Source organism: Bombus pyrosoma, linkage group LG10 (genome assembly GCF_014825855.1).
Source record: "Bombus pyrosoma isolate SC7728 linkage group LG10, ASM1482585v1, whole genome shotgun sequence".
NCBI classification, from domain to species: Eukaryota; Metazoa; Arthropoda; class Insecta; order Hymenoptera; family Apidae; genus Bombus; species Bombus pyrosoma.
Genome location: NC_057779.1, coordinates 4,292,038 through 4,312,228, shown reverse-complemented (window position 1 = coordinate 4,312,228; position 20,191 = coordinate 4,292,038). Strand labels below are relative to the sequence as shown.

The 20,191-nt window shown below is 42.7% G+C and overlaps 2 protein-coding genes across 16 annotated transcripts in view; one reads left to right on the top strand and one right to left on the bottom strand.

The window, feature by feature from the left end:
- The first annotated feature begins 950 nt into the window (after positions 1 to 950).
- On the top strand, positions 951 to 2,209 carry LOC122571444 (N-alpha-acetyltransferase 20). Its single transcript, XM_043735183.1, has 6 exons — positions 951 to 1,140; positions 1,254 to 1,278; positions 1,413 to 1,503; positions 1,578 to 1,707; positions 1,782 to 1,918; positions 1,991 to 2,209. Exons 1-6 carry the CDS (start codon positions 1,088 to 1,090, stop codon positions 2,074 to 2,076), a joined length of 522 nt encoding a protein of 173 aa, XP_043591118.1. The 5' UTR covers positions 951 to 1,087; the 3' UTR covers positions 2,077 to 2,209.
- Positions 2,203 to 20,191, bottom strand: part of LOC122571427 (uncharacterized protein CG43867) — a 98,593-nt gene continuing 80,604 nt past the window's right edge. For 5 of the 15 annotated variants that reach the window (XM_043735143.1, XM_043735142.1, XM_043735144.1 and 2 more), the window contains 19 exons: positions 17,869 to 17,931; positions 11,370 to 11,537; positions 10,918 to 11,103; positions 10,634 to 10,851; positions 9,957 to 10,188; positions 9,612 to 9,786; positions 9,298 to 9,534; positions 8,923 to 9,214; positions 8,563 to 8,836; positions 8,089 to 8,478; positions 7,797 to 8,015; positions 5,780 to 6,072; positions 5,362 to 5,695; positions 5,049 to 5,288; positions 4,837 to 4,973; positions 4,633 to 4,762; positions 4,350 to 4,559; positions 4,143 to 4,278; positions 2,203 to 4,071 (listed from right to left, as the gene is read on the bottom strand). In XM_043735143.1, the coding sequence (XP_043591078.1) occupies positions 4,007 to 4,071; positions 4,143 to 4,278; positions 4,350 to 4,559; positions 4,633 to 4,762; positions 4,837 to 4,973; positions 5,049 to 5,288; positions 5,362 to 5,695; positions 5,780 to 6,072; positions 7,797 to 8,015; positions 8,089 to 8,478; positions 8,563 to 8,836; positions 8,923 to 9,214; positions 9,298 to 9,534; positions 9,612 to 9,786; positions 9,957 to 10,188; positions 10,634 to 10,851; positions 10,918 to 11,103; positions 11,370 to 11,537; positions 17,869 to 17,931 (3,999 nt within the window). In that variant the 3' untranslated portion in view covers positions 2,203 to 4,006. Of the gene's footprint in view, positions 4,072 to 4,142; positions 4,279 to 4,349; positions 4,560 to 4,632; positions 4,763 to 4,836; positions 4,974 to 5,048; positions 5,289 to 5,361; positions 5,696 to 5,779; positions 6,073 to 7,796; positions 8,016 to 8,088; positions 8,479 to 8,562; positions 8,837 to 8,922; positions 9,215 to 9,297; positions 9,535 to 9,611; positions 9,787 to 9,956; positions 10,189 to 10,633; positions 10,852 to 10,917; positions 11,104 to 11,369; positions 11,538 to 12,748; positions 12,979 to 15,967; positions 16,218 to 17,868; positions 17,932 to 20,191 lie in introns of those variants that run through there. The other 10 variants (XM_043735145.1, XM_043735151.1, XM_043735148.1 and 7 more) reach the window with 10 other exon arrangements.

Genomic DNA, 20,191 nt, shown 5'->3' with positions numbered 1-20,191 from the left:
TGTGCTGTGTGTGAATTACAAAGCATATTGTTGAAACCTATCACATTTTATACAGCACACTCTTTAACAAAATATCAGTATAGAGAAGAGAACTAATTAACGAAGAACTGGTTGTGTTTGCTTGTGCTTTAATTTCTTTACTCTTAGTGCTTTCATAAAAGTATTTCTATAAGAGACAGTTATTTATATGTATTATATCTCAAACAAAGCTTTATTATTATTACAATATCAAAGCGTGTTTTACATATTATTACCTTATATTCTTTTTTAAAGATATACATAAATAGCATTTAAGATTTGTAATGTTGTAGATAAAATAAAAATATCGAAGTTGAAGACTTTACAGTATATACTGATATTTGTAACATTAGTGTCCTGTATGAAAGGTGTTTAGAAGCTTTGATTTTATACTTGTACATTGCATACGGTTTTTTAAAAAGTATAAACATATAGCTAAAAAAGTGTTTAACTATTTTTTCAGAAGAAAGTCATTGTAACAATGAATTTTTAATATCCGCGAAGGAGATGTGTAACGCTCAAAAAATGATAGGTCATTTCTGTGCAATGCACGAGGCAAATATATTACACTTCACATATTTGTATCATAAAAGTGTTTACACAATTTGCCGTGTTTTTGACTGCATATTGATATTCATAAATATTATATAAAAACAAATGTAAAAAAAATGTAACTTAGCGTAAGTCCCCGAAATTTTACAAGAAAATACCTTGCTTGTATTCTTTTCTTATAAGAACTTTAATAAAATTGTTTTTAAATTACGTATAAAACTTTTCTTGCATAATTTAATTTGTTATTATATGCATTCATTAATTTATTTTTCCTTTGATAAAACGTTTTTTAATGAATCACGCGTACTGAAGTAGAATGAAATTTTGAAATTCCGCAAGGTGGTGCAGTGGCGACGTGTAGCGTTAGATGAATAAATTACACTAGTCGCATTTACTTGATCTGGGTCTGAGCAGATCTGAGTTTGGATTAGTTTGGACTTAGTGCTGGTAGAGTTTTCTTGCGATAAATCACCTTTATATCACGTTTATTTACTTAATCTTTTATTGCATTTAAAACATGACGACTCTTAGGCCTTTCACATGCAACGATTTATTTAAATTTAACAATGTGTGAGTATCGAAATATGTATTTATCAATTGATAATATTGTGTTTAACCTAAATATACAATTTTGAATAAAAACAGTTATTTACTAGCATTTTTAATCATTCTATTTTTTATAGAAATTTAGATCCACTTACGGAGACAGTATCCTTTAAATATCTTACATCTTATTACGTTTGTTGTTTAAAATAAACATATTTATTTACTACACAATTTTGGCATATATTTTTCTTAATTTTAAACTTGTTAAAATTTTACTTGATAAAATTTTAAACTAGTATGGACTTTCTTTTTATACACACTATCTAGCACATTGGCCAGAGTATTTTCAAGTAGCTGAATCGCCAAGTGGAGAAATTATGGGTTATAGTAAGTTTTTTTCTTGTATCATATAAGATACTTCTCCTTGATAGTGCATTATAATTAATATTAGAAATTTAAAGTTATGGGAAAGGCAGAAGGGCAAGGAGAGAACTGGCATGGTCATATAACAGCTCTCACAGTTTCACCTAATTATAGGAGATTAGGTTTGGCTGCAATGTTAATAGAATTTTTAGAGAAGGTTTCAGAAAAGTAAGTTTAATGGTGAAATATGGCTTGATAACATATATATATTCTATGTTTCAATGCATTTTATATTGTTACAGGAAGCAAGCATATTTTGTAGATCTGTTTGTAAGAGTTAGTAATAAGGTGGCAATCAAAATGTATCAACAGTTAGGATATATTGTTTATAGGACTGTTTTAGAATATTATACTGGAAACCCAGATGAAGATGCTTTTGGTATACAAATTACTGTTACTTTTGTAAACAATTTCTAAAATATAAATTAAATCTGTTCTTTCCTTCTTTCAGACATGAGAAAGGCACTTTCAAGAGATGTAAAGAAAAAATCAGTAATACCATTAACTCATCCTGTAAGACCTGAAGAAATAGACTGAATCTATATTATGATTACGTATATTGTTAAGGATTTAAACTAAAATAAATGATACATTTGTAAGAAGCATACAAATTGTATCGTGTGATAAGGTTTTTAATACATACAGTAAATAAATAGTCTCTCAAAGTGTAGATCCGAGCAGTTTATTTCTCTTCCTGTACAATAGTACAATGCTTTTCGCTCACACCGCTCGTGCCTTTATGCGTCGTTTTATGCGAATAAATAATAAATAGAAATGTAAGGTGGTAGGCTCAGAATATTCTGTAGACAGCTAGACGATCGCAAGAAATTTCTACCACGATTGTAGCCTTTATCAGCTGCCCTCTTCTCATTCTACTATATTTAGAAACTTAAGACTAAGGTGATATTTACAGATCAGTGACTCTTTTTTTACTGCTTCATGATACAAAGGTGCTAAGCACCTAAATAGTAGCATTTCATTGCGTATTATAAAAATTAAAGACAAAATGTCGTTCTTGCATATCTTTGTACTGCTCCCAGTAATCTGAGGTTTCTATCGTTTTTTATTTTATATAAATCTTCAATGCGCTAAACAAAGCCGTGCATAGAGTTACTTTGTCTATACTGCTCAGAGAGGCACAGTCACACTCAGCCTATCTCAGGAATTATAAAATTATAGAAGTCTTGTACATATTGCACGAAAGCCCTACTTTTAAACTTTTATTTATTTCTGGATACTAAAGAGAAGGAAGACATTTGCTAGTTATGTAGGACACGTCAAGCGAGTACAAAACTTCTATACGTGACGGGATCATCGTTTAATTAGTACAAAAATGTTGCACGTATGTTACCGCAGGAACGATACTAATTATTAAAGAAAACGCGTTCCCATTACATCTATTTGGTCGTGTCCTTATAAAACGAACTTATTTGCTTAAACATTAAATAAATATAAAATATGAGACTAGCTGTTATCAAAATAACATGATAATGTGTAGGTTGCATTTGTCACTTTCCGTACAAAGAATTTTTTTCTTATGATTGAGCTTAAATTCAACCAGACTTAAAGTTAATACTGTCTGTACTTACTGTCACCAATCAACCATATTTTTCAAATTAGTCATTACCAAATATAAAAGAAGTAATTAGTCAATGCAATAAAAAAATCGTGTACAACACTTTTTAAATTAAAACAGATCATTATGTGAATAATGTAGTGATCGAAGGTAAGTTTTGAATTTACAATGACAGTAGGTACAGTTATTACACCTGAAATATCTTTATATTTGAAAAATCTAAATACTTATATCCATGTGTTTGTTTTTATTTGCACTGCAAAGCAATTGCAGGCTCCTCGTACGTGTATTGCGATCGATTTGGCAAGAAATAAGAATTTCGTCGACATATTCTCACATTAAAGACAAAGGTATCGCTGCATCACTCACTAGACTTCTAAACATCCATTAACTCCGATTAATTATATACATATGTGATACATCACTTCTGCATCCTTATCTTACGCTAAACGTTTTGAATTTGGTATATAAATACGGTAGCAAAAAGTTTCAGCACGATGCCTTAGCTTTTTTTAATGAAATTATTCGATGTAATTTCAGACATACTAATTTATTTTAGGCAGTGTTGCAAATCGTTTTCGATTAATTTTCAGTCACCCACGTTTAAATCGCGTTAACGTGGACCACAGAGTTTTGCATGCTGTCAGGTATGTACACAAAAACGTTGTCTGTCAAGCATCATCTCTAATTTACACAAAACGCAACTAAAATCAACTACAGCGCACACGTTGCTGAGCGTCGTCCAGTGTATCGTTTTACGCAAATTCTTACAATACAGCCTGTAGTACCTTCGAATATAAAGTTAGTGCCTTGGCAGGATCAGACTTTCATGAACGAAGTGCCGTATTCCCCTGCTTTTTCTTTTTCCCAATTCGATTGACCAGTCTTTTTTTAAGGTCTTTGGTGGTCTGGCGTCGACTTTAAAATATCTGGTTGCGTTGGAAGACAGCCTGAACCTAGTTTAATTGTTATTCAATCAGTAAAAACAGAGAAAAAATGAAGTACAAAGGTATGTATTTTTACAAACCGGTTGTAGGTCTTAGGGTCGATTTGATGGATCTGTGAGACCCATTACGAGTTAATGTGTTCATCTGTGGCGTGCCAGGTAAAGTATGTCCCAAGGCGTTCATGTAATCGGCAATCAACAATGTTATCTCCAGAATCTGTACAGATGCGAATAGATAATATTTAATATTTGGAAATCTTGTTTTAATTAGATTGCTCGATAATATACCTTAGGTTTTGATAGAGCAAATAAAAGTTTTTGTTCAGCTGCTCCTTCGTCAGGGCAAGCGACCAGCATAAAATCATCCAAACATCCTCCGAATGTAACTATGTTCGCATAATTATAACGACACATCACTGCCATCGTTTGTAATTCTAGAAGAGTAACACTATCTTCGGAAACGGCTATCCATACGGTTATCGGTTCAGCTTGCTTCAACTACGAAACAAGATATTTTTAAATAACTTTCTTTTTCATTTTTCTTTATCTATAAATATGTCCCGTTATTAACCTTTGCTTGATAGAGTGTAGCTCCGAAGAAAGGCCACTTCCTGGTACAAGTTAGATATATGCGAACACAGTCTAATACGCTACGACCTTTTAACGCGATCCACTTTTCTTGAAGTTTTTCTTGTAGTTCTCTGCAACAAGAAATCCGTGATTTTAAATATAGCTGATACTTATTTATGTTCTTTGTAATTTACATGGTACTTGCCTTAATTGCTCGGCAGTGATGTTTGTCCGATATCGTATGGGGTAAAATTTGTCTAAAGCTTGAAGCACCAAATGATGGGGATTGCATCCTGGGCCGCTGCCTCGAGCTTTATCGTTGTTATATTCACCAAAATCGATCTACAACGTTTCATCGTTACATTAACAGTATTTTCATTAAAAAACCGTACCATTATTCTCAAAGAGTAACTTTACCTGTGCCATTAACGACGCAAGTTCAAACGCAAGTTCTCGATTGACCGGAAATTTGCCTTGTACGACTTGCTGATTTATTTGGTAACACAGAAGAAGCCTTTCTCTGTCGGTTTCCATCTTAGCTGCCTGTCTCCAATAACATCGCGATTTGTACGTTAATTGTATCACCCTCGTATTCTCGAATTTTCCTGAGCCCTTCTCTCTTAGTGCGGTTTCCCATTTGGAGATTATATCACAAAGCTGGAACGAATAAAATTATCGCGTCGGAATATTTTCGTTTACTGTAATTTCCAAACTCTCCCATGGTGCATACTTTTGCTTGAAGATCGATGAAATGTTCAAGATCCTTCTCGATGGGATCGTCGCTGAATAACGTGAAACCCGATTGATGAACATCTCGGCAACCGATTTCCTGGTTCAGTGTATTCAGAAATTCTTCTATCGTTGTGCTGCCATCGAAGCTTACAACCTGATACGTCCCATTCAAGAAGTGAACCGGTATCGCATGTGGCAGGGAATGATGGTAGGGATTTTTCATTAATATCGATAGGACCTCCATCCTCGAGGGCTTCACCTCCCTTCCGCCGTTTTGTAATGTCCTTTCCAACGCTCTTTCGCAATAGGCTGCGTATTTGCCGCACTCCGTTCTAACAAAATAACAAATTCATACGTTTAAATTTACATGAAATTTTGAGATTTCAATGCTAATAGAACGAAAGAAGACCACTTACTTAGTATCAGCGTTTCTTTGCAAGTGTAACTTCAGGTACCAGAGTAGCCGATTGTTTCTTGGTAGGAATAGAGAAACAGCGAGCGCGAGCAGCTGCCACCCCTGGATAAGAACGTACTGGGCGGGATTAGTTTTGCAGTCCAAAATCGTTGACGTCGAGTGGCCCTGCATGAGCGGAGGACTGTGAGAAGTGGAGGCCGTCGACTGTGCGTCCGCATTTTCACCGCTGCCATTTGCCGCGGGACTTTGCGTATCGCAGGTGAACAGCGATTGCGTGGCGCAGAGAAGGAGCTGCTGCAATGGTATGCTGGCATACTACTATATCCCTGGATCGAACCAGACCTAATCTACTACTTTATTTTTTTTTTTTTTTGCTTTGCTTTAAATAAATCGCGCTCCACTGTCCTCGTTTATTATTCGTTTGTAGAATCTATTTTAACAGGACAATCGAGGGTACGTGTTTTAAAATCTTTTAGACCTGTGCAGCTCATCGAGTTTCTAATATGCATTTGGAATTGTACGAGGAGTGTCTGGGACAAACGTTCGAATGCCCTCGGATCTGATGGAACACTCTAGATTCGTTACACTTTCGTCATAATATAATGCCTGTTAGTAATGTAAGCAATCGAAATCGGTCTGATTAACGCATAACTCTATGTGTGTTAATCACATAAAACGCATGAACTGTAATAAGTCGAATGAATTAAGAGAAATGTGGATGAGATAAGCGCTTTCGTATATTTTTAGGCCATGTGAGTCTACCTTACAGCTCGAAACCATTTTTCTCTCGTTCGTTTGTCACGAACGAATCGCTCGAACGCGCTCTTTCCTTATTATTATTCTCCTCAACACTTGATACACTGTACTCAACGATGCATAGCTTCCGAAGCTCTCGATCTAATTACATTCTACGACGTACGTTCGAATCTGTAAGGAGCTTCTAGCTGTTGTTGCTATTCTTTCTTTTTTCTTTCTTCTTTAAACCAATTTTCTTATATAACCGTTTATGACCAGATAATCAAAGACTAATTTTTCTAAGCAGCATTCAAAAAACAGAGAATATTTTGTAATGAGCTATCGAGCAAAAAAACGTACGGAAACAGAAACAAAAAACCAATCTAGTAAAAAGATGTTTTTCTGTGTGTGGTTTTTTATGTACACCAACATACCATTCTGCAAGTGTGTGTGCCGCAGAACGTATTTTGACAAGTCCGGAGATCGTGGTATTTTATTAGCGAATCGGACGATCGATCGTTAATGCATCGATGATGAAGTATGATCGATGAAATAAAGAGTGAGTCTAAGTGATTCTCCAGCGATGAGAGGAATGAATTGTCGAAATATGTTCGGCATCACATGATAGGGCATCAGGGTACAGGTGATCGGGTATCATGTATAAATATCAAAAAGTACACAATAAAAATAAAACAAACTTAACATGACGATGTTGTATGAAAAAAGATAACAAGAATCGAAAAAAAAAACGCATGCGATTTTAGAGTAGCCTAGGAATAGCACACGTAAAGCAGCAAATGAAAATGAAATGTGAATGAATGTTAAAACTAAAATCGTTTTCTGTTAAATACTTCGTCAAGTATTATTAATGTTATTGTTATTACTATCATTACTATTATTAATTATATATTGCTTTGGCAAATAAACGACAACCAGTTGTATTAATTATTAGTGAGTTACTTTACAAAAGAGAACAAAAAAGAATAAAGAGAGAGACAACTAAACAGTTCACCGCTACTTCAACGGAATTACTTCGTATAATACTTGACTAAGCGTACCCGATGTACCATTTCTTCTGATTATACGAAGCGATATATCCAATTATACATTCGTTTTTTAACTAGCCTTTTTTTTTAAGAATACCATAGATTTTAAACCTATTAGCTTGATAGTAGTGTTCCGGCTAATAGGTAAAACGTTTATTATAAATTACGCGACGAACACGTCGGCTGTAAAAATGGTACAGGGTTCAGAGTGTTTGTTAAACAATAAGCAGGACTTACAACGCGCGCAGTACCCAGCGACACAAGTCTGGCGGCCTTTTTTACCTGTACGCCCAAACGATGTTGAGTATGACGACTTGTCTGCTTTACCAATGCACATATGAATTCAGATTGTAATTCAGGCTGGTCTATGCATTGTTGCAATGCGTTTTGCGCTAATACCACATGGTAGTCTATGCCTGCTTGCTCCACTGCCACCGACATGAACAACTGACAAGCCTGCGGCGTAAAATAACATTTCCTCGTATATAAAATGTCTGATATACGATATTTTTATATTTTGTGTATTAACCTTGAAAAGCTTGATAGCCTCGGTCTGCAAGGCTTCGGATGTCAAGCTGGTCAGTGGGCTAGTGATGTTCTCTTTCGTGTGGAGCAACAGCGGGTGTCTCCAGAGGACGCAACTAGGATCTCCATCGGTTTCCATTAATCTTTGTACTAGCTGCTCGTACTGAGTTCCAGCACTAGGTCCGCCTCCAGATACCACCGTCAGATGGTACAGCCAATTGTCTTTATCTTGTTTATGAGGCATCAGCAAGTATGTAGGGCCTTGATGAGTAGGAAAAATACCGATTGTTCTTTCGTGAGGACCCTCGGCGTCTCTTTCTTCGCTGTCGCTGTCGGACACGTGCTCGACTTCTTCTACTCTAGCGTCTCTCATATTTATTTGTCCAATAGGATTCTGAAAGACAAATGAAACGGAGACCTTGGTAATATTCACGCGTAGTCATCGAATAATATACACATTGAAAGATCAGTGGCTTACCGTATCGTTAGGGCACTTAAAGTAAAGGAACATTTTTCCGATGAGGACGCACCAGCACTTCTTAGCGTGCCCGTTTTTCACTTTCGTCAGCCATCCCTGTATCGTAGGCTTATTATCTTCCTTACTGAGCAAAAGTTTTGTCGCGTTCCGCCTTTGTACGTTTTGTAAAACCCTTATCCAGTCTTCCATCGTTGCGATACAGTCTGCCGTTAAATAATACGTTTTCTTCCCTGTTGCTATCTCAAACGTGGCAGCACCTTCCGCCCTGTTTATCCTATTAAAAAAGTCACGGATAATTTTAATTTTAATCGTAATTTCTACGAGGAAACTACGAGAAAATATATATCGTTGCACAATTACCTGCACACTTCATCCAATACAATTTGGCCTTGAGGTTTTCGATTGACATCGTTCTGACTTTTCCAATAGGTCAGCACGCCGTTCTTCAACACGAACCATCTCTTTCTCCAGGTTTTTAATTTACCACCGAGTTTCGCAAGGTGGCCGGTCTTCTCTAAAGATTCTTGTCGTTTTGGGCTCTCGCCGGAGACTCGCATTAGCAAACTCGGCATACTAGATTCGAAGGATGTGGAGCTTAGAGCGTCGGGAGGTATCGCGTAGTCTTCCGACAGACCAGATTCCAGAGAGGTGTCTGTAAGCGAGGCGGCAATTTCCAAGTTGTTGGATGTACGATCACAGTGTTCGACGATCGCCAATGATAATTGAAATGCTTACCACGTTTCACGCTTTTGCTAGGGGAGCCGCTGGAGCTTCTCTTGGCAGGACTAAGGCTGCTGGTGGTTTTAACGCTTTTCGAAGGACTACTTCCACTGCCAAGCGAAGAGTCTGTGTTGTCTGAAGAGCTATTGGTGATTCTCGTGTTGGTTTCCGTTTGATTGGGATGCTCTTCGCCGTCCGAGCTGTCGTCGGAGCTGTCACCAAAGGGCATTGACCTAATTTGACTGGCTCGCCCTAAGAAATCGAAAGAATCATAAACACTCACATTTTTAAAATGAACACTTGTTAAGAAACTGACGACAGCGACTTACCCTTGACCGTTGCATAGACTGGAACTGAAATATCGCAATAGCCTTGGGAGTTGTGCGCAGTCAAGTTGTGTCCTGTTGCTTGGGAATGTTTCGACGAGCTAGTTGTGTTTGTCATTGTGGAAGGCGCGGATTCCTCGTTCGTCGGTGGACCGATGCCAAGCCCGCCATCCGCTACCTATGGAATTCGTAAACGGGTTTGTTTCCTGACTGTAACAACTTGGCGAGTATGCTCGTAACGCGTGTTTTCTCATAAATATAAGACTCGTTGATTTTCTACTCTAGAAACTTATGTTAACCGTTCACACGCACAAACGGACCTAACAAGATTAACGCGTATATCTGTACCTGGTATATCTTGGCTTCCCAACTAGGAAATCGGTGCAAGGGTGGAGTGGGTGGTCGAGGACCTTGCGCGCTTTGAGCCCAATTCATTCCTTCCCTGCTCGGCGTATAGATCTCCGCGTAATCGTGAATAGCCTCCGAGCTGCCACTGTCTCTGCTCGTCTCCGAGACTCCGGGTATATTCGGTAACATCACCAAGTTTTCCACCGCCGCAGCGAGCTCCTCCGACAGCAAGCTAGAGCGGAAAAAGAACGGCAAGCATAAAACACGGAACTAATTTAGCCGGCAAACGCATTTTAATCGCTTCGATAGATACACGATCAGCGACAGCCCCGTAGCGATGTGCTCGTGCCAATAAGAACGAAGAAAATAAAGGTAAAAAGTAAAAGAGAAGCTCTATACTGGAAGGCAACAGAGAACAAAGTATACACGGGGTCGACAGATCCCCGCAGGAAGTCTCAGGACGTTACAGGGTACCACAGTTTCGAGAGTCGGGCGCCGCTATCACGTCGTGAGACCTCCCAAGGAGAATCGAGACATATTTACGCGACGCTACAGGCTAACGAACGACGCGCAAGCAGAAGCGAAAGAAGCGATCATTACGAAAACAAGCGATATGTGTGTAATAATGTACGTAGGCGCGAAGCGTCAGATGACGAAGGTTTCTCGCGAGATTCTACCTTGAATCCATGTTGGTGGTCGTGATCCCTCGTTGTATAGTTCCACAGGCGGACAGGTGTCTTCGGTGCTTTGTACCAGCTTGTGGTTCCGCTACGGCGCTTTGCACGCTTTCCGGTACCGCCTGCGGTGTTCCCTCCAAGCTTTCCGATCGTCTGCGTAACGTGGGGTCAACTTCCAGCGATAAGGATGCTCTTGTAGGTGCCTGAAATGACACGTACTATGGTAAATGAATATTGAAAATTCTTTCCCGATACTGAAACATTCGAAACAAGGCTCTACGTACAGGTGGTTTCAGGCCGATATTGGTTATGTGATTTCTCAATAGCTCCAACTGCTGATTGCACTTGTTGTTCTGTTCCCTTAGGTGTTGGTTTTGTTGCTCCAGTTCCCTCAACTTATTGGTCACCCATTCCTTTATTCTCGCGGCTTTCGCCTCGACCTGCCTCGCGTCTTGAAGCCGTAACTGCCTCTGCAAACGTTTCGCAATCGCTCGTAGATTATCAGTTATCTCGCCCGCTCTTTGATACGGCGCGTTGTTTTATCATGACGCAACCGCGTTAGATTATCAGAATACTGATTCTGCAAAATTGCTGATGAAATTAAATCCGTTCGTCGTATAGAATTCTTAGACGTTCGAAAGCAAGCTGATGCTACGAGGAACCTGACGAGGTTCCGATACGGCAGATCGATTCATATATTTCTCTCGGAAGAAACGTTTAGATTTGTTTGCATTACCTGTTCCTCGACCTGTGTTTCTAGCTTCGAGATGCAGGCACAATGTACATCCTCGATCTTGTCATTCTGCGTACCGGAAGTCGACGGCAGCGAATGCGGTGGAGAACCAACGCCGGATGTGCTCAGGCAGTATTCACCCTTCACTAGCCGCTCCTCCATCATCCGTACCTGTAATACATTCAACACGTCCTTCCAGTCGTCGCAAATCCGTTTATCCATTACGACAGATCGTTTTACTAACTTAATTCTGAACTTTCAACATCGTTGACCTCCGCTTTTGTCTCTTAAAGTACTCTTTAGCTCATGGCCCGGAAGACACCCATTCACCGATCCTTCCCCATAAAAACATTGCCTGCGCGAACCCTCTGACCAGCCTACTTTCCAACCGATAACTAGAACTCCGTGAATTTCGTCGGTTCGGAAAGCGTCACGCGAGCGTGCCACGCTTCCGGCGCGATCGAAGAAGCATGGCAGTCGGAGACGCGTGGCGTGGGATCGTCGAGTAAACAGCAATGACAAAGCGGGCAGAGCGAGAGAGAATGAGGGTGGAAAAGGGGAGGAGAAAAAGGAAGGGACGTTTGGCGTTGCGTGTGGACCTGGTGCACCCCTTTTCTGCCGCGATGGTGGCAATGCTCGTTTTGCAGCAGCTGTCAAAAATCGATATCACGCTCACGCAGTACGGATACGTAAGCGCTGAACTCCGCGCGTCCACCACTAAAGCAGGAAAAGGGGAGAGACAGAGAGCGATATTGAGAAAATCAATACGCCAACGGAGAAATCCTCTGGCCGAATGTTTTCCTCCTGGCACCGCGTGTGGTTGCATGTGCTCCGCGAATCATATCGATCACCCTTCGCGTTTTCACGTTCATTGTCGTCTTTTCTCCGGAGTCAAGGATCCCGTGATACTTTGCTTCTCTCTGTCGTTCGATTCCGTTCTTTTTATTCTGAATAGCAAATTCAGAGATTCAGAGGAAAAGATTTTAGGGTTTGAGTTGAATCGGAATAAGGAGACGCGTTAAGCTTCGTATTTTCGGTTGCGAGATTGATCGAACAAGGCTGTACCGTTTGCGGACGATGAGTAACAAAGCTGGGCTGCAACGCGAATCATCGCTGGCAGAGCAGTATTAATAGCACCGACATTCCACCGAACTGTCGTTCCAGATATTCGATCACTCTTTCACACCGAACCAGCACACTGGCCCATTTCACTGTAAATCTCATCTGGCCACGTGCCGCATCGTTACTCTACACCCCCGATACAATTTATTCGACACGCGATACGACGATCGTACGTTCGATTCTTGTTTTTCCACCAATTTTTTCCAAGAAATCGTATCCTACCGAAAGTTTAAAAAATACGATATTAGATGATTCCTTACCCAGGTTACGAGTGGCCATGATAGCCGATCGCGAGCTAATCAGAATCGACCAATGACCCCTTTAAACCCTTCGTTCCTCTCCTCGAGGGCTCTTGCTCGATTCTCGAGGACACTCCCACGAACAGCGAACCAGGACACGAGATTTCCCTTGCCTCGTAACCGCAACTCGAACGAGTCTCGGGGGATAAACTACGGGGATAAGGGTGCGCACGATGCCGATGATCGAACTGAACTGAACGAAACTAATGCACGTAAACTCTTCGGCCTTTCCTGCGGCCGATGAGTCACGTTGGCTCGCAGCCAATGGCAGAATTCGTAGAGGTCCTCGTGTGCACACACGCCACCCCTCAGGCAAGTACGTCGGCCTGACAGTAGACGACAGACGGCGGCTCCTTCCTTAGGCTCTCTGCCGATTCGCAGCCTCTAACACCACCCAGGTCGGAGGGAAACCGATGAATACGCGACAGCCCGATCGCGAACACGTTCCACGCTGGCTCTACGTCTTGAGATTTATCGATTTGCTCCACGTTTGTATCTCGCAGGCCTGCGCCTGTCGTCATCACGCGACACGTTCTGCGATGAACGATCGTCCACGGGGTGTCTCATAGCGACACTGATCGCTGTATGGGAGGGACGAGCCTTCCGGTTGTCGACTTCTGAACGCAGAAGTTGATTCGTCGTCGAGGATCGTAGGATTCACGGTTGCTAGCTTTCAATTATATCTAGCGGGTGGTACAGCAGTTCTAGGATTTCTCACTTTTAAGGGAGATTGTATTTAGAAATTGGCTATCTCCAAGGAATCAAATGGTCTGTGAAACTCTTTGTCTTTTTCAATGCTACTCGGTTCATTGGATTTCAATAGGGAAACAGAGGAAGGCAGACTTGGCAGTCGAGTCGGAGCTGTTTAATTCAGAGACAACGACCGGCTACGGCGAGTTTATCATTCGATCGAACGACTTCTGCGGACGTTTGAACTCTGTGCGAAGATTTATCGATTCGTGTTGCGTCTCCGGAGGCACAACCCTGAAAGCGAAATACTGCGAAACTAGAAATAGCTGCTGGCTGGAATAATCTAATCCCATCCGCTGATCTACAGAAACATCACGTCTGTTGCCATTTGCATTGTCTTTACGCTTTTTTCCTCCCTCGATTTACTACCTTCTTCATAGAAGATCGCAATAACGTTTCATGAAAATTAGATCGATCCATTCAGGATACTACATGGCAGATCCGATCCCACGTCTAATAACCTAAATCCACGGTATTACAAGCTTCTTGAACAAAATCGATCGTATGCGTTCGGAAGCTTACAGGGACCTTTCAATGGCAAAGGGCCACTTTGTTTTCGTTGGCGAAGGGGACGCACGAATCATAGTGGGTTCCATGGGACGAGCTGAGAGGCTGGCCCCCTTATCTTTTCACGATGGTTCGACGCACGTGCGCGTACACGCGACAAAGCGGTATCGCCTCTCACGGACGCATCGTCGAATCGTGCTGGCTTCCCGCCAAAAGCAGCCCGTTAACGTGCATGTACATGCAGAAACATTCATTCAACTGCGATCGTCGGGGGGAACGAGCCGCGGAAAAAAAGGGAACAGACGACCACGACTGCGGCTGGCTAAATGGATCAACGACCGACGAACGCGTGAGAAACGCGTCGTCGACCGAGAAGGGCTCGACATTGTCCGCTATTCCGCGTATATCGCGCGACCTCCGCGTTAACGAGGAATTGCAAGAGACTGAGAAGATTGGAATTTTGAGGCTCGAGTGGAGCTAGACGCGAGTTCATCCAGGAAAAGTATAGTCCACGGTTGACGGTAAGTTTGAAAAGAACGTTTTTCAAAGACGTAGCGAAAGAGATATTTGGAAGATACACGATGAACCTCGTTTGTCGTTTCTTTGTAGGTAGATCGCGGATTTGCACGCGTAATATTTAAAGATATCTAAGGTATCCAAAGTATAGTGTCATTTACGATATTTCATAGATAAAACGATCTTTTGCTCGAGTTTTATTTTTTCAATTATTTTAGTAAAATTATGAAGTTGCGCGGTCTATTTATCAGTTACCAAGAATGTTTGCAGATATTATAATCGTATTCCACTTGTGACAAGTAAGCGCAAGGTATAGTTACAAGCGCTGTTCTCTAAATTTATCTGAGAATTTATCGTCATTTATGTTTGGCCACGAACGAACCTGTGAACTGTACAATTTTATCTTACAATACCTTATTCCAAAGAATTCAAATTCGAATATCACATCGCCAAGACTAAAGATAGCAGCGCGCAACGAAATCAAGCGTTACATCCCTATGACTCAAGCCCAGCGAGAGAGATACCGAAACCCTAGAGATTAAGCGACCTGGATCGCACGACGAAGAAAGCTGCGATTCTACGGTGACTTTAAGAACCCTGTTCTCAAAGGGCAGATTCGGAGAATCGACGTTCGAAACACGGGCTTCATCGTAGAGAAACAGCAACATCGAAACAAGTCCGGCGCCACGGCTGCTTTGAAATATTTAAAGGGGAACTGTACGCGGGGAGTAAGAAAGCAACGACTGCGCGTAAGTACCTTTATTTTGTTTGCTTGCGCGGCAGCTCACGGGAAACGTGGATTACTCATGAATTGGCTGCACGCCAATTCTATACGCGACACGTCCCGTCAAAGCGGGTCGTTAAGTCGACCCGCGTCCGCTAAGACGCTCTTCGTCTCCCGTTTCTTCCCTCGCGACGCTTCGTGTCCACGCACTCGTAGATCTGCTTGGATTCAATCTTGATCGAACACACTGATAAACCTGCATCTATACCGAGCACCAAGACACTTGTCTAGACATTGTCCTTACAACGGCCACGATCAAGAACATTTCTTGAACACTACGATGAATGTAATATAAGTGGCTGTTCACCTAAAACGCTACGATAAATCCCGTTTCTTGATAGAAACACAGTTCGTTAAGAATTCATCCGTGATCCGTAAGATAGTTAAACATGGTATCAACATCGAAGGGAGCAAGTCGAACTACAAACTACGCACGATCTTCTCGAACCGAACAAGACTAAAGAATCAAGAAGAACAACTGCGAGTAATGGCTTCGTCAACCATGACCTCGAAGCTATGAAACTCGATTAAACGTCAAAATCAATAGGTGTAAGGAAAAAATGGACGAGATGTTTGAATTTAAAAGACAGTGTGTGTGTTGACTGGTGTCAAACGGTTTTTACCTTTCATCGGTGTCACCTGCCGGTCTCCATAATTTTCAAGAACGCGCTGGTTCGTCGACGCCGCTGTCCCGACCGACCGCTGTCCGTCACGATCGAGGGGTGCACGAAGGATCGAGGGAAAGAACGATCGCGGAAGATCTACCGCCGGCACCGGCACCGGATGCACGTGGTTCACGAACGCCCGACTTTTTGGCCGAATTTCGAGGTCATAACAAAACGACGGTCTTGCCGGCCGGTCGTACGGCCATATTGTCGCTCTTCTCTCTCTTTCTCTCTCTTTGCTCTTCTTGCCTCTCGCGCTCTCCTCGTTCGTCCATCAGCGGTTCCAGCTGGTCGTCTTTCTCCCGTTCTCGTGGTCCCCGTCTTTCTCGCCAGCCAAACGCAAAAATCAATGCGACGTAACATGCGCCCTGACACCCGGATCCTCCGGTGTACCGACCGAACTTTTACTCCCGAATTCTCTTTGCTTCCAGGGTAAAGTAAACGTTTCGGTTCAACATCGTTGCCTTGCAAATTATACGATTCCCTTTTTTTGCTAGATCTCTGAAGAATCCACGAAGACGGAATTTAGAGATTAATTCAAAGGCTGTTGTCTGTGTTTCGTAAATAACGTTTCGAATCGATCCACGTCTTCTTTCTTCGGTATCAAAAGGGAATTAATGTCGATTAAAGAAAACAGAGCAAACGAATCGGTGAGCTGGTATTCCAAAGGATCGATTTATCGAAACATCGTATGCGAAGTCGTAAAGTTCCGAATTGCGATTGCCCACGGTTGGTACAAAGCCAGAACCGGATGGTTTATGAAAATTTGAGTATCCGTCGGTAAAGGCCAGGCAACCGGGTTGCAAGGTCGGGGGAAAAAATCGATGCGAAACTCGGTAGAGACGATAGTCGGTGGGTTTCCAGGTGCACCCTCGAACGGTTGGTTATCTAGTCGGTAACGCAGTATCGATATTTTCACGTGGGACTCCGCCGTTTGATCGCTCACGTTGCGAAGCGTGATAAAACTAAGTAACAGTTAACCGGTTTTACGATATTTAAATATTCACTTAACAAGTGCTTTGTCGATGAGAGGAGACCGTTCGATGTTCCTATCTACGCTGGTAGATGGAAGATCAGACACTTGGAACATCCGTCCATTAAGATACGACTCCATTCCGCGTATGTTCGGCTTCGCAACTTATGCACGAACTTCTAATTAACCTGGTTCACTGAATTTAATGTTTCACGGCCCGATTAAAAGTCAGGATCTCCGGCAGAAACTCAGGGACAAGGTTCTGAAAAGGTCAAAGGGCGTGCATAGCTGCAATGCAACGCTCTCTTATGCCACTCTATCGATTACACAAAATTATCTATAAATCTTATTGTATAATTTCTCCATTTCGTTGAACGATCGAAAGAAAAAGCGGCGCTCTAATTTCAGCCTCTAAAATATGACTTTTAGATAAGCTGTAAGTAAGGCTATACCGGAGAGTAAATTATAACGGAACACTCGGTATATAAAATACTGGTCTGATGGAGGCGAGTCATTAAAGCGGACGGTAGGACTTGCTAGGAACGTCGTTACCACTCGCTAAATTAATTATTTATCCTTGGTGTCTTCGGGCCAGTTGGTCGAGCATTAACCAACGACACTGGCGTTCCGTTAATAGCAGAGCTACAGCGCAATCATTTACACCGAATCGATTGGACGTTCGTGAGCTACGATGCCGTGAGACGAAACCGATTTACCAGCAGCGTTTCGATTTCTCTCAACGGCCTGAATCGATGTTTACGACCTGAAGGAAACGTTAACGAGCCGAGAATCGAAAGGATGATCGGTGTTCTTGAGCGAAAAGCGCAGAGGAGGAGAAATCTCTTCGAGATGACGAAACGATCGCGACTGGAAAATTTATTCTCACCTTGTCCTCCGCCTCGTCGGCTCGGCCCTCCGCTTCCAACACCCGCTGCTCGAGCTCCGAGAGCTGCAACAGAGAAGAGAAAATCAGTTAGTATTTCTAGATTCTACACCGTAACGAAGTAACGGCGCTACTTTAATATTTGAGAAATTAAGTTTACCAATAATTCGTCACCATCGTTGCTTGCAAAATATATTTTTAAATAGTTCTTTTCCACAGGGAATTTATTTAGACAGCAGAGAAAACGACGATCCAACATGTTCAGAGCTATCCTACGAAGCGAGTCGTCGGGACACCGATAAAGCTACTCTGAAGCGCGTATTGTCCGCAAACAATGAACGCTTCGTGTCCATCGAGGTGAATGTTGGGTCTCGAGGACCATGGACGCGTCTACCGTGTCGAGGAAAAAATGAAATATTCATAATCTGGCGTCAGCAGGCACGAGGAATCAAGAAGCAGTTCGCTGGTAAGCCGAAAGGAAAGAGGGGCCGCGATATCTCGCGTCATCTAATTTTCCTTCCAGCGGGAAAACTTCCATCAAACTTGGTTAAGTCCATAGCTCGACGCGTGGATGCCTGTCTGACGAGAGTTTAATGGATACCACGGACTCAAGCGGTGCCACAAAACTTGCTTGATCCGTCAAAGATTGATACGCGCCGCTCCTCCACCGACACGGACATATTTCTACATTTTCGCCCCGAGAATTGATTTCCCCGCGAAAGATTTTTCAGCTCGATGCGAGATCTCAAAATTTTTTAATTTTTTCATTCAAATACGAATACTTGAATTTGAACGTTTACATCTAAATTGAAACAATAAATACTATATTCTACACTATCCTACTATTTCCTGCGTCTATCGTCACAGTAAGGGATCACGACTGTTGGGCAGTATTTTTACCGCCGCACATCGACTCGTCTTCGGAGGAAGCTGGACGTCGGTGTCCCAGAAGACTCATGAGCGACGAAAAAACGTCGTGTCCGTCCGGCGCGCGAGCGGCGACTATTTACGAAAATAATGGGTAATTCATTCGATACGCAGCCGTGATTTAAGTCTTCTTGGAATTAGCAGGGTGGCCCATTAAACCGGGCAGAGAATCAGACTCGCTCGTTGACTCTCTCTACCGTGGAACCGGCTAAAAAGTATTCCGTGGTTGACCCCTCGGGACAGTATGAATTGCTCTTAAAGCCGCGCCTCGACCCGTATATTAACCTCCGTTTTAATTAATCACCGAGTGCCCGAGCACAGCGACGCCTGCGTTGTTTCGCCGCGCGTGCACCAGGCAAAACCTTTCGTATTCGCGCGTGTTATATCGTCGAAAATTCCCCGGCTCGCTCCCCGGCCACTGTCGCCTCTTTTCCCCGCAGCACAATTTATTCCGCGGCAAAACTGTTTATACAATAAGGGCCTCGACACCGATCAAATAACCGGAGCGTTTATCGCGTCGTTTCTGCTCTCGCCGTTAACGAGAGAACGATTCATCGTTGCTGGTAATTGACACGGTGAAACGCGCGAAACCATCTGCTGCGAGGGCTGCCGCGGCGTTGCAACGCTGTGTTGGAACGTGGCGCATGCTTTAGCATCGCTGATGTATACAGCCACGGAGCGTACGAGTGTTAACGACTAGTCGATGTATCATGGTTGATTGGTAAATAATAGAACGCAGATGCATTTATAGCGGCGTCGGAACGCAAGTCGTAGATTCGACGGGACGAGCCAGCAGCGTATAGCGACAAAAGGCAGGGGAGAGCAAATGGGAGTCCTCCAATTATTCCGAGCAACTTTGCCGCCGATAAGCAACGGCACTCGCGACCCAATCACCGTGATGAAAGGCAGCAGAGCGCTCGACGAAGCGGTTGGCGACGCAAACAACCGCAAACACGGGGCTGGCGGAGCAGATAGCGAGGGCAAAGGGCGTCGAACGAGCGCACGAGACGTTCGATCCAGGGCTGGTCTACGTGCTGGAAGGGGCCGCGTGCGTGAGAATTCAGCCCTTCCTCGCGAAGACGGCTCGCTGGAAAGAAGCTGAACAGGCAGCCTACAGGAGGATCTCATCAGGAGGGTGCAGTTAGTAGCATCTGGCGTTGAGAGGGAGCGAAAAAAAAGGGGGAAAGTCAAGAGGGAGGAAGTACGAACGGAGGGAAGAGGAGAAGAAGATGTGAAGAGAAGTACGAGAGCAAGAAAGGCGGTACGGTATCGAGGCGAAGGTACGCAGAAACGTTCCTCGCAACGGGGTAGGCGCGGATTTCCTCTGGCGTTAAAGTCGCGGCTAGACTCGAGAAGAAAGAACGTCTGCGATGGAGGGTAAGGGCGGTACATTAGCCGC

Bases quoted from the DNA above. Each gene is read 5' to 3' on its own strand.
- LOC122571444 (XM_043735183.1), top strand. From the start codon at position 1,088: ATGACGACTCTTAGGCCTTTCACATGCAACGATTTATTTAAATTTAAC. The intron at 1,504-1,577 runs GTAAGTTTTTTT...AGAAATTTAAAG, and splicing joins TGGAGAAATTATGGGTTATA to TTATGGGAAAGGCAGAAGGG. The intron at 1,708-1,781 runs GTAAGTTTAATG...ATATTGTTACAG, and splicing joins TTAGAGAAGGTTTCAGAAAA to GAAGCAAGCATATTTTGTAG.